Genomic DNA, 14,249 nt, shown 5'->3' with positions numbered 1-14,249 from the left:
TCGTCCAAAAGACTAATGGACCACATGAACCACAGCCTCCACCAGCCTGAGCTCAGAAGTAGGTGGTGCCCAGCTACTACCACTAACCGCTCTGACAGGGATCACAATAGAGGGTCCTGGACAGAGCAGGAGAAAAATGTAGAACAAAATTCAAATTCACAAAAAAAGACCAGATTTACTGGTCTGACAGAGACTGGAGGAACCCCTAACACTATGATCCCTGGGCACCTTACTAACTCAGAACTGAAGCCACTCCTGCAGTTGACCTTTCAGTCAAAGATTAAACAGGTCTGTAAAACAAACAATAACACATGTGAGGAACATGATTCTTAGTTCAATCAAGTATACCAGACCAAATGGGCAACACCTACCCAAAAGCAAAGATGAGAAGACAGGAAGGGACAGGAAAACTGGACTAATGGACTCGGAGAGCCCAGAGTGGAAAAGGAAAGGGGAAGAGTGCTGACACATTGGGAAGATTGCAACCAATGCCAAAACAATTTGCGTATACATTTTTGAATGAAAAACTAATTTGCGCTGTAAACTTTGACCTAAGATACAATAAAATTTTCTTAAAAGCTATGTATTACCATGCACATTACACACAGAGACAGTATGTTCCCTAAGAGTATGACTGTGTCTATTTTCAAATCACACACTTTCTCTCCACAAAAAGACGTGTAGAAACACACACAGTAAATAGTATCTTGATCCTAACATATACTCATCAAACATCTACCGAATTTTAAAATAATGTATATAAGTCGGAATCAATTATTATAAAATATCTGTAGTTGGTAATATTCTAAATTGTTAAACATTGATAAAATGATGAAGTTGCTATACTCCATGAAGATTTTTATCTTATTTTTTAATTGTCTGTTGATTAATAAAATAACAGTTTCAGGAAATCAACAACAGTATTTATTGCTCATTATCCCTAACAACTGGAATTCTCTGATTTCATTCTACAGTTTTATAGAAACTGTATTTTTTACTTTCATGGTTAAGTAGTGCTTTGTTAAATGGCTAATTAGGAGCTCTGGGAAGAAACAAAGATTCTTATACTCACATTTCACTCATCAACTACTTTATTGAACAAAAGGGGCAGTTACTGAGGAAAGGATGTAAAAAAAATTAAAAAACAAAACAATGATTTCATCTTTATGGCTCTTTCAGTAATCGAAAGACGCTACCCTTAATTACCGAATCAACACCACATTTCAGGTTAGAAACATCTCTTGAGTACCTACTACATGAAAGACACTGTAATTATTCTTTTTCCTATTTCTCAATGGTGAGCAAATTCAGTTATCACTCATCTGATCCTAATTTTATTGGAACCATGGGAAACACTATAAACAGGGCTTGAGAAAAAATCTTCAAATTGAATGAACCATTTGGATATTAATATGTTCCTTTTTATCATTATATTCACCTTTTGATAATGCTCCAAGTGCAATCATAGCACATCATTGACTCTACATAGTAACATCTACAATGAACTCAATGATCAACTTCTTCCAGGATTCACTTACTTCTTTAAATAGTCTAGACCACCATGGTCTATTACTTCAGTCAACTCCTTAGCACTTTTAATGTCCTCGGACCCTTGTTCTTCTCCTGCACCACCCTAAACTACTCAATCCATTGTCTTTTCCACTACTTAAAAAAGTCAGCTTTATTCCTTGTGACTCTGCACATCAAAAACTTCTGAGCTAGGAAACGCAGCAGAGAGAGATTTCAGACCTGGTAAGAAAAATCTTCTGGATTAAAAATCAAGGATTGCTAAAACCTACTGATAATAGCATTTTGGATCTATAAGTAAATATCTATATTGGACCATTGATTCATTTACTCATTTATTTATGTATTCATCCCAAAACATACCTATTGAATGCTTATATGCCAGACGTTTTGTTAGACCCACAAATGAATAAAGCCTAGACCATGTCATCAAGGATCTTAGAGTCTCGCTCAGAAAGATACGCAAACAACTGAATATAGCAAAGTGGTACAGGTGCTCTGATACACGGGTAAGTTATAAAGATGGAGGCTAGCTCTACCTAAGAAGTGTAGAGATCATAAAAGCTATCTCTATTCTTCCAGCATCCTTCTTCCCTTCTTTAATAGGAACACGTTAATTTCTCCTTGGGAAACAATCCCTTCTTCATTTTAAGCAGTCTTTGAGCAACTGTCAATCACAGTACGAGGTTATGACCTGACCAGAGTGTTGGTTATTATACAGGCTGGCTAATCAAATTCTGTCTTCTTCCAGAAATGTGAATCTTGAACGGAATGACATAATACATTTAATAGCTAGTACTTACTGAACACCCATTTGTATCAAGTACTGTCCAGTGCTTATGCATATTAACTTATTTAGTCCTCAGAGCAATTTTATAATGTCAGTACTTTTTATCCCACATTTTAGAGATGAGGCACAAGAAGTAATCTGTCCAAGCTAATACAGGTGGAGTCATGATTTAAACCCAAGAAGTCTCGCTGCTGACTCCACACTACTAATCACTTCTGTTTAGGTGCCCTAACTAAAAAAAAGAAAAAAGTTACAGTTGATTAATTCTGACACTGGTACTCTGAAATCCATGTATCCGCGCTACCTAAACCCTTGGAATCAGTGGAATCCCTAAGTCCTTCAAAAGCTAGGTTCACTTTTCTTCAACTTTCCTTCCATAATAGGTACCCTGTATCTTTCCAATAAATTTCTTTTTACTTATGTTTAATACCAGAGAGTAGAGTTCATACAATAACCCTCAGAGAAACATAGGAAATTTGGAATTGGTGTTGCAGCTGACATTGGAACAAAACTATTGAATGGAAAATGAGCATTAGGCAATTTACAGGAGGATTATGGAGGGATTGAAAAAGAAACTGTTTTTGTGTGGTCTTAAGTGTGTATTATTTTGAGGTCCTCTTTAAGAGAAAGTATACAGGATTATTAGTAAAAAATTAGAAATGAAATTATTGTTTTATTTAGGGATAATGAGAGCACAAAATTAATAACGTAGAAAAGATGATAAATACTACATAACAAAGTACAGAAAAACAACATAATATTTTAACTAATTAACTGCCTAGCACAGCTTACTTTATTTTTCCCTATAGATTTTGGCTGTAAATATTTAGAATTTTAAAAATATTTTCCATAAGGAGAATAGATAGATAATTCAATCTTTCTTCTAGCATAATTAATTAAATTTTTAAAATAGTGTAACAATGTTTCTTTCAGCTTTACAACTTATTGGTAATGTAAACCAAAACCAAACTCATTGCCAGTGAGTTGATTCCGACTCATCGCAACCCTATAGGTCAGAGTAGAACTGCCTCGTAGGGTTTCCAAGGAGCAGCTGGTGGCTTCGAACTGCCAACCTTTTGGTTAGCAGCCATAACTCTTATCCACTGCACCACCAGGGCTCCTACTGGTAATATAATTTTTTAAAAAAAATTGAAATTTATGAAAATTCTGCTGTCAAACTTGGAGAAATCTATTAAGTTTTTTCATATGTGAGCTGTAGGATGTGGAAGAATTTTCCACAGGATACCTATGATACAAGGAATTCAGATAATAATAAGATTCGTGTTTAGTGTTGGCTCCTGTCCTTTTCTTAGCTCCGGCCTCCTGCACAGCCCTCGAAAGTGATAAGCTTGAGGGCAAGGCAGAAATATTAAGAGGAGGAGCAGACTGGAAGCTGACACAGCAAGCACTCTCTCCCAATAAGCAGGTAAGGTACATTCCTCCATTCCTAGTATTCTCCTACCTCAGCATCCTTGGTTCAGGCTAAGGAAAGTATACCAAATAACCTAGATAGTCCTGGAATCATTGCTCTGTCCTTAAAATGTCAGTGAGCCACAGGATAAAGTATCGAAATTTTAACCTAGAGCTGACAACCTGGACCAGATATCGAAATACAGCATCCTGCCTCAGAATGCATTTAGATCCACCTCACACCAAGACCAGGAATTTCTGGCCAATTAGCTACATAGATTCAATATAGTCTTCCAAAATTTTGAGTGCCACTAAGTGTATTGTGGCAGGGTTTTTCCTCTATTTATGTAATGGATTTTGAGTGTGTTAGTCTGACAGAACAAGATGCAACTTTAGATTGTTGTTGTTGTGTGCGGTCAAATCCATTCTGACTCATAGTGACCCTATAGGACAGGGTAGAACTGCCCCACAGGTTTACCATGGAGCAGCTGCTGGATTGAACTGCCAACTTTTTGGTTAGCAGCCCAGCTTTTAACCACAGTGCCTACTTTAGATTAGGCAGACATAATTTACTCTGACTATACTAACAAGATATACTGAATTCAATGCTAGTATAGGCAGCCAGAGATGATCCTATAAAAGTTTGCTAGATTTTCTAATGCAAACCTTGATGCAATGCTAGCCCACGCTAAACCCTCCCCCGACCCAAAAAAAAAAAAAGTTGCCTCAAGTCGATTCCGACTCATAGCGACCTTATAGGACAGAGTAAAACTGCCCCACAGGGTTTCCAAGGAGCAACTGGTGGATTTGAACTGCCAACCTTTTGGTTAGCAGTCATAGCTCTTATTTATAGCCCACGCTAAGTGATATTAAAAGGCCAGAAATCACTTCGTATAATATAGGGAAAGGAATTCAAAACATGAGGAAGGAAGAAATGCTGCATACAATCTATAATGAACACCTCATCTAACCACACTTTTGATGATGTCACTCAATGGGGCTGAAGAGATAATTTTTCACTAAGATGTGAAGAATAGTTTGGTGAGAAAGATACTATTGGTCTCTACATGTCTGGAACAAAAGAGAACGAATGAAACCAAGGACTCAATAAACTAGTCCACAGGACTAATAGTCCACACGAACCACAGCCTCCTCTAGCCTGAGACCAGAGAACTAGATGGTGCCCAGCTACCAGTACTGACTGCTCTGCCCAGGGACACAACAGAAGGTCCTGGATAGAATGAGAGAAAAACGTAGAAGAAAACTCAAATTCCTAAAAAAAAGCTAGACTTATTGGACCAATAGAGACTAGATGAACACCTAAGACTATGGCCCTAAGATACCTTTTGAACTTTTATCACCCATGAGTACTGTGTTCCCTTAAATAATCAACTACATAAGACCAAACAGCCAACATTTACCCTAAAGCAAAGATGAGAAGGTAAGAAGGGGCAGGGAAGCTAGGCTAATGGAAACAGAACAAATAGAACAGAAATAATGAGAATGCTGACACATTGTGAAAAATGTCATAGAACAATTTGTATAAAAATTGTTAAATGGGAACGTAATTTGCTGTGCAAACTTTCACCTAAAACACAATAAAATATTATTTAAAAAAAGAACAGGTTGTTGAGGAAAGTTCTAGTATTTTTTTATGTGACTTTTCTCTCAAGAATAGGAAATGCTAATGAGAAGAGCTGTTATTGAAATAAACTCACTCGTTTTAGTGCTGTGGAGATTATCAAGGTGGCAAAAAATACACCCTGGCACTTAACTTCCAGAGGCAAGGTGCACATGGCTGCCATAATACAGAGCAGGCTATTCATATCTCTTAGGACGACGTGTTCTATAGAAAAATATGACTGCGATTTATTAATCATAGAGTTTTTAGGCATAAATTGAAAGAATAATCCCAAAGTACTTATCTGATGTATATAACAAAAACAACAGCAACAACAACAAAAAAAGAGAATCTATCTGGTCACTCAGTTGCCAGACTAGAACCAATTTATAGACCCTGTGCCCATCGAATGAAGCAAATAATGACCTCAAGTCCTTACTATAAAGCTTCCGTCTAAGCTTCATCAAAGGGATCTGAACTGTTTACTATGCATTGCTATGTCCCATCTTATAGGAATCAGGTGATAGACGGATTTTTGTCCCAAGTGCACCTTGAAAGCAGCAGAGGTTATTTATATATTTTTCCTGTATGTACAATTGGCATGGATCTTCTCAGTAGCTGTCAGAATTTTAATTCTCTGACCCATGGAATAAGTTCTTATATGGTTGGAAGGACCACATAAAATTGGAACAATATCCCACTACTGCAAAAAATCAGAGGTTGACGGCTACCAATGACTTGAACATTGCAAGGAAAGTGATTTCTATCACATTTCCGTTCAACTCAAGCAAACATAAAAGGTCAATGGGACTTAGAGAACAACAGGGAAATGATAATGAAGTAACAACGTCCATCAGCGCTGCTGTTCTGAATGTGGTCTTCTGCTGAAGTTAATACCTGGCATATATCTACTGGTCTGGAAAATGTAATTTTCTTAATTCTGATAGAAAACTCCAGAAACCATTTGTATACACTTAACAGGGAACAACATAATGCTTTACTATCCTGCAGATTAACTCCAGCTCTGTTCCATAACCTACAGCAACCATGGCCATTTCGGTATCACACAGGACATCAGCATCATCTACTACATTTTGATATTTTGTTGTTTTGATGTTGGAAGCCAGAATAGTAGACACCTTCATAAAATACATGCAGTCCAGAGGGAAGAAGATAAATCCCATGAAAACCCAAGAGGGAGGATCTGCCAACTAAATGAGGTTTCTAGTTCCAGTAGTAGGGTCCAGGTAGGAACATTACCTTCTTAGCAAAGGACAACATGTAAACGTTCCTAGCTTGCTATTGTTGTCTGATGGAGACTGAATCTTCATTATGGGATCCCAGATGACCATGAAACTTGTACTGTTTATTATGAACTTAGTTCTAGATGATTTTTGGTTATACCCAGCAGCATTCTATCATCCAGTAGGAGAGTCGTCTATAGGATAAGCTCAGTTAGACCTGAAGACCCAGGTAAGTTCCATAAGCACATTACTCACTCCCTCTTATGACCACTTTTTCACACCCTGGTATTTTTCTTAACCCACACATGTAGCTGATATCAAATCCCATATAACCAGTTGACTACAGGTTAAAAAAAAATCAAGCCCCTTTGCATATCATTTTAAATAATACACTAACATTTATTGCCATGGCATTGCAACCCCATTTAGACACATCCTTATAAGACAGTACAGAATGGAAAACACTCACAGTGAGACATCCACTAAGCACAACATTTCATTGTCTCTGATCTAGAAGGTGAAAGGTTCGGCCAGATGGTCAGGGACTTAGAAAAAGGAAGACTAGACCAATGGTGACAAGGAAATTTGATTTTATACTGGTAAATAATTTACATCAGTGTATTTAAAACTTGCAGATATATTTATTTTTTTAAAATTCTGAGGAATTGGCTTTAACACTTTTTTCTGCTTTTGTTCTTTTTCGTTTAGTCCTGTACAACAATGCAGCAAATCAAAAAATAATTTCTTTCCACATGATTTGATCTATATTCCTTCGGTCTCATCATGATCCACTCTCTGTTGGTTTAATCTTAGCGTTTACATTTGCATTTCAGAACCATGAATTCTTTAAGGAATTTATAATCACCTTAGTTGTGTTGCCATGTATGGAAGACTTTAATCACACCTGAGATTTTCTTTTATTTTTCCTAAAACACTTTAATACTTCCACCATACTATTTTTTTCTGTCAGTAAAAACAAATCTCTGAATTTCTCTTCATTTAATTTTAATATGATGGTCTTTAAACAGAAAGTGCCCTTGATTTTTGAGGGAAAAAAACTATAATCTTTGTCTTATTTTATTCCCAGGTGGCACAACATCCTGAAGTATTGTTATCTTACAGCTCAGGGAACTGGGTATTCTTGATGGGCAAATGTACTGTAAGTATTCTATCTGACTAGGATGTTCTTTCCCCCAAACAAGGGCTGGATTCTACATTTAGTCTGCGAGTGTTCAGTTCCTTCCTCGGAGCATAATGTTGCTTTCTACTAGGTAACAGAACTTCTTTTTTTTTTTTTTCACTTCATGTGTTTCAAATCTGATCTAATCACCCACAGCTCTTTGAAGTCAAAGGAAGCTCTGAACCCAGAGAAACTCTAATGGCTGAAGCAGAGATTCTCAAAATAAATTAGACGAATGAAAGCAATATTGGAGGAAAAAAAAAGAGGTTGAACCATTTGAATATCTTGCCCCATGGTGTTACCTCTATGGTTGGGAAATTCTTGTAAACAAATCAACAAACTCATGGCTGGTGATAAAAGAGCAAATACACAACAAGAAGGGGGGTTGTACAGTTGACCTTTGTGTGAACCAAGGAGTGAAAGTTCATACATCAATATAACAATTACCCTGTCTTAACTGGTAATGTCAACTGTGAATCAGATAACTAAGAGCCAAAAGGCATAAAACCTAACCTTGAACTTGCCACTTGTTTTAGTTTTCTCATCCTGATAGAAGGATACTCGAAAGATTAGTTATGTTTTGATTTTTACTTTAAAGATTCTCAGCTCCAGGAATATTAACATTCATAGTTATAATGAATATATCATATTATCATGGTACACATCAACCAATTAAAATCACATTATACATTATACTACCAGCCACTGGTTTCAAACACTTTCACTCAACTACTGCTTAACTCTTCGAAATCTCTCCATTGCTCCCACGCAAAGTAAGAACATAGCCCACCACACAAAGACCAAGATTAACTATTTATAGTTAACAAACATGGAGAGGCTACTTTATATTAATCCTGATGCTTGGAAAGAAAGAATCATATGATGCAATTTATATTTATGTTCATGGTATTTTTTCAAACGAGAATAGGAGGCCTAGATTTATAACTAAAATATTAAATATACAAACTCTCCAACATATTTATTAGCATTTACTTTCAAATATTGAGATTATTTAAATGATTCTTAACACAGACATACATCACACGTACCAGGCATAACTTACTCTTTAAAATATGTTTACACAGCTGTAAAATCCTCAGATTAACTATCAACCAGGAAAAGTTAAAATATTGCTGTGAGAATGAAGAGATGGAATTTAAACTGTTAAAAGAAAATTACAAAGGGCTTCCTGTGATATGACTTTGAAACCTAACCCTAACCCAGCTTGAAGCCCTTCTTTTTTTTAAATAGCGTGTTAGTGAATCCAGTCTTGTTTAAATTTTGATTTAGATTTAAGAATAACAAAATGCTTTGCACTTCATATAACAGCTATTTTTGTTTCTAGACAAAAAATAAAGGATTGAAAACCATGAGTCCTGACAGAAGTATATATATGAACAATAATAGCTATGAAGATATTAACCATTTGGTTTCTCATCTTACGGGGATTTTCTCATAAAATAGAGAAAAGATGAATTAGCCTTCTTCGCATTTTTCATATGGTAAGATGCAGGTTATTTTGATTTAAGCTGTATATTATTGGAAGTCAGCTGTGAAATACGTACATGCTGCCAAAGACACAGGAGCCAATTCAGTCAAGCAAATTAGTGGCAACACTAATACATGGCAACTTCTAACTCAAAGCAAATTTGATTTTTTTGAGCATTAAAGCAGAGGTCATAATGGGTATTTTTAAATCTACACTTGCTCAACTAACATAAAGTTGAGTTTTTATACTAAAACATATTTATCAAAATAAGAATAAACTTGCTCTTAAATTAAACAAAATGGTTTAAAGTCAAGGAAGCATTTCAAGTTTAATAGAACATTGTTACAGTTCTACTCATTTTGAAAGCAAATTTTGTTTTGTTTTATAGTTTTAGTATAAAGATTATATAGTATTGAAATAAATGTTTCAAAGGAAAACAACTACCAAAATCATGACCCATAACTATTCTCAATATTCCTTAAAATTGCAGAGATTTGGAGCAAATGTATACACATTTGCACATAGTAGTCATCATGGTAAATATGAAGTTACATAGTACTTAGTTTCTTCTAGTTAATCTTAAATTCTATCCGGGTCTCTTAACTGTCCCTTCTCTTTTATGTAGGGAAGGGAGATAATATTCATTAAGAGTGCTTTTGTGCGATGCTCTGTGGTTGGCAAATACGCATAATTATTAATACAGTTTTATAGACAAGGAGACTTAAGCTCAGACATTTCAGAATAATAAATAGTGGAACCAGAACCCAAGCAAAATGTGATCCACATCAAAGCCTTTGAACTACAGGCTAATACTTTGGGGCCGTCTTGTACTTTACAGTCTTATAATTACAATTCTATTTAGGGATCTTAGCTCCTGTTTAAAAAGCAAAGCTTACAAACCAAAACAAACCAAAAGGAGAAAACTGCCTACTAGCCCCCAGGAGAGTTGTTTATACTTTGTTACTATGAAGGGTCGCAGTGATCTCAACACTGAGGCATTAGGCTATCTTTCATCAGCAATAAGCAATACAAACACAGGTTTCTGGACCAATACAACATTAATGTGATACTGTCAGAGGAGTCTGGGCATGACAATATTTTTTTTCTCTGTTAAGTTCTTTGTAGTAAACTTTCTACACACTATCCCCTCCTACTAGGCATTATGTTTTTTCATCAATAAGCTGAATTAGAGGCCAGTTACATTACAATGGAAACCACAACAGGAAAATAAACTGGTGTTTAAGCTCTGATGCAAAGCATTTTTATAGTCTATGTCTGTGCTACCCTTAGTGAACCAAAATGAGAGAGTACATGACTTGGAAGGAGGATGTCCATGTCAAATCCTTGCTCAGCCACTTACTAACTGCATACTCTTGTGTAGTTCACTTAAAGTCTGGATCTACACAAGGGGAAAAATGACTGCAGTGGTTCCCAAACTTTGCTAAACAAAAGACTTACCTGGAGAGCTTTTTAAAAATTCAAAGGCCCAGGTTGCACCTGTACTGACTAAGTAAAAATGTTCTGTCATGGGAACAAGGCATCGGTATTTTTCAAAGATACTCAGGTGATTGCCATGTGCAGGAAAGTTTGGTAGACACTGACTTTATACCTTTAAACAGTTGTGTCTTAAGATGAAAAAGTAGGAGGAAAGGACTTTGTATACTATATAATACTTCACAGAGTGACATAAAATATATTAATTCCAAACTAAGTACCCATAAAAAACCCTTTGCCGTCGAGTCGATTCTGACTCATAGTGACCCTATAGGACAGAGTAGAACTGTTCCATAGGGTTTCCAAGGAGCAGCTGGTGGATTCAAACTTCCAGTCTTTTGGTTAGCAGCTGTAGCTCTTAACCATTATGGCACCAGGGCTCCAAAATACATTGTTTTAGGAAGCTTGATCTTTTCTCTTGTTCAGATGTTGGTTTTAATAAACATAAAGAAACTATACATAAATAGTCATTTTACTGTTTCTTCCAGTTACTGAATCCATTTAAGAGTTTTTGTTTTTGTTTTTGTAAGCTGTCTTCAACATTATTTTAACAATTTTTTCTTCCCGCTTTTAAAAATCAAAACTCATCCACCTTGTTTTCATTGTAAATATCAAAACCACACTTAGTGCTCGCTTCCACAGCACATATACTAAAATTGGAACGATACAGAGAAGATTAGCATGACCCCTGTGCAAGGATGACATACGAATTTGTCAAGTGTTCCACATTTTTGAGTAGCCGGGGCTGGGGCCTGGGGACCATAGTTTCGGGTCCATATAGGTCAATTGGCATAACAAAGTTTATTAAGAAAATGTTCTGCATCCCACTTTGGTGAGTGGCATCTGAGGTCTTAAAAGCTCATGAGCAGCCATCTAAGATACATCACTTGGTCCCATCCCACTTGGAGCAAAGGAGAATGAAGAAAACCAAAGACACAAGGAAAATATTAGCCCAAGGGACTAAAGGACCACATGAACCAGAGACTCCACCAGCCTGAGACAAGAAGAACTAGATGGTACCTGGCTACCACCAATGACTGCCCTGACAGGGAACACAATAGAGAGTCCCAGATGGAGTGGGAAAAAAGTTTGGAGCAGAACTCAAATTCACTTAAAAAGACCAGACTTAATGGTCTGCCAGAGACTGGAGGAACCTGTGAAACTATGGCCCCTGAATGCTCTGTTAACCCAGAAATGAAACCATTTCTGAAGCCCACTCTTCAGACAAAGATTAGATAGGACTATAAAACAAAAAATAATATATGTGAGGAGAATGCTTCTTAGTTCAATCAGATACACAAGACCAAATGGGCAGCTCCCATCCAGAGGCAGGATGAGAAGGCAGGAAGGGACAGGAACTGGTCAAATGGACACAGGGAACCTGGGCTGGAAAGGGGGAGTGTGCTGTCACACTGTGGGGATTGCAACTAATGTCACACAACAATATGTGTATAAATGTTTGTATGAGAAATTAACTTGAGCTGTAAACTTTCATCTAAAGCACAATAAAAAAATAAAATGATATAGATAAAAAACATACTTCTAGTGTGTGTTTATAAAGAATAATCATATTTGTTCACAAATTTTCTAATTAAATTGTCATAACCAAGAAAAGATACTAGAATTAATGTGCAGAAAGGAAATTTGAGCAGTCAGAAATAAAATATTGTGCCCAAAGCTATTTCATTTAGTGTTACTACTTACTTAAAACAAACAAAGAATTATGCACTAGACATTTTGGTCCAATATTCTGTCATGATAATGTTTTTTTTAAAAACAAAAATCTATTCAGGTAATCCTTCTTGATGAGATTTTGTTCATTGCCTGATGATACAAGTCATTTCTCTGCCAAGTTTTTAATCAATACATCAGATTCAGCCAGTTTATATACAGTACTTTTGTTGTATGAATACCATCAATTTCCATAGCCTTTTTTTAAATTAGAGTTACCCAAAGAAGTATGTAATTTATGTAATTGGAGTACAAATAACATGTTACCTTAAAAAGCACCTTCTGTGCTTTTGTTGTTAATATAGACCATGATGCATTTGTTCACAACAAAATCCTCAAATTAAACTCAATTCACACACAACTACAAATCTAATCTACCTCCTAACAGTGATTTTTGCCTTGGTATCCTTTACCTTTGCGGGCTTGTGAGCTTCCATGCTCTCTTTGAATTTCTCCTGCACAGTTTCTGCAAGCTGACAGAGTAAGGCACCATTATCTAACTTCTCCATAAAAGTTTCTGCCGTAATCTCTTTCCCTGCAATATCAAAGAGAACCAATATAAAAGCTTAGAGATTTTCCAACATAAAAGTCAGATTCACGCTGTATTTGACAACACTGCTATCATTAAAATTTCAATGCCAGCCAAGTTACGTATCTCAGACAGGAACTTACCAAGGAAGTATACTTTCTTTGGAATTTTGTATTTTCTTTTGTTAGCAAGGAGAATTTTCAACATTCTATATTTTCATAATATAGTTCTAGCTGAATAAAAGTTTTATTTCACATAAGCCTTTCATAAAGGTGGCAAAATGATGTCCTGTGTGAAAAGAGTCCCACCATTTAGCAGTCAGGGGAAATGAAAACTAACCAGTCAATGAAAGAACCAACATTATCAATGATTGTACAATTTGGCCTCTGTGGTTTGTTCAATTCTTAACCTCAGAGGGCCCTCGATAGACTTTGGCTACTGAGGCAAGGCATAAAGTAGAACTGTACCTTTTTTTTTTTCTTCAGGTGTATGCCTTTAATTAAAAGACGGCCATGGATCTCTTTTCTTTAATTTAAAATAATAGATATGATATATTAAAGATCATTCACCACTGGCAACTTTAATAGCATGGCCAATGCATAAAGTTACGTCTCTAAATTCTATTGAATTGGTTTCCTAGATTAAGGTAATACAAGTAAAAGTAATGCACATGATAAAGACTCCATAGAAAACACTAGCTCTCTAACCATTCTCCTTCCTACTGTACTCCTCGAAATGTAGAATTCTCAGGTTCAGATCTCTGCCCTTCTCAAAGCTTCAAACACTGCCCTTAGGAACATGATTCACAATTCTTCATCCCTGACTTCTAACCTGTTCCCAGGTAACAAGTTATTTTCTTTCTTTCTTATATGCCCCTCCACCAACTTAATTTTTTCTCTCTCTTTCCCTCCCTCCCTTCCTTCTTTCTTTCTCTCTCTCATAACAGCTTTATTAAAATATCATTCACATACCATACAATTCACCCATTTAAAGTGTATAATTCAATGAGTTTTAGTATATTCCCAGAGTTGTGCAACCATCACCACAGTCAATTTTATAACATTTTAATCACCTCAGAAAGAAATCCCATACCCTTTAACCATCACCTTAGCCCTCATACCCCCTAGCCCTAGACAACCACTAATTTCTTTCTTATATGTTCCCTAAAATTCATGTCTTCAAAAGCTCTTTCTTTTTCCTGGTTTCCCTAGTTATTTAAGTTTCAGAACATTTT

At 36.1% G+C, this 14,249-nt stretch overlaps 1 protein-coding gene and 1 non-coding gene across 3 annotated transcripts in view; one reads left to right on the top strand and one right to left on the bottom strand.

Annotated features, from left to right (window-relative positions):
- GAS2 (growth arrest specific 2) overlaps positions 1 to 14,249 on the bottom strand; it is a 130,191-nt gene that overhangs the window by 98,255 nt on the left and 17,687 nt on the right. For both annotated transcript variants that reach the window (XM_004369719.2, XM_004369718.2), the window contains exon 3: positions 12,900 to 13,021. In XM_004369719.2, coding sequence (XP_004369776.1) covers positions 12,900 to 13,021 — 122 coding nt within the window. The remainder of the gene's footprint in view (positions 1 to 12,899; positions 13,022 to 14,249) is intronic.
- Positions 11,382 to 11,488, top strand: LOC111821975 (U6 spliceosomal RNA). Its single transcript, XR_002825277.1, has one exon. It is a non-coding gene; the product is annotated as a U6 spliceosomal RNA (small nuclear RNA).

Source organism: Trichechus manatus, unplaced genomic scaffold (assembly GCF_000243295.1).
Source record: "Trichechus manatus latirostris isolate Lorelei unplaced genomic scaffold, TriManLat1.0 scaffold00006, whole genome shotgun sequence".
Classification (NCBI taxonomy): domain Eukaryota; kingdom Metazoa; phylum Chordata; class Mammalia; order Sirenia; family Trichechidae; genus Trichechus; species Trichechus manatus.
The sequence above is the reverse complement of the archived record's forward strand: the minus strand, read 5'-3'. Positions and strand labels throughout refer to the sequence as shown.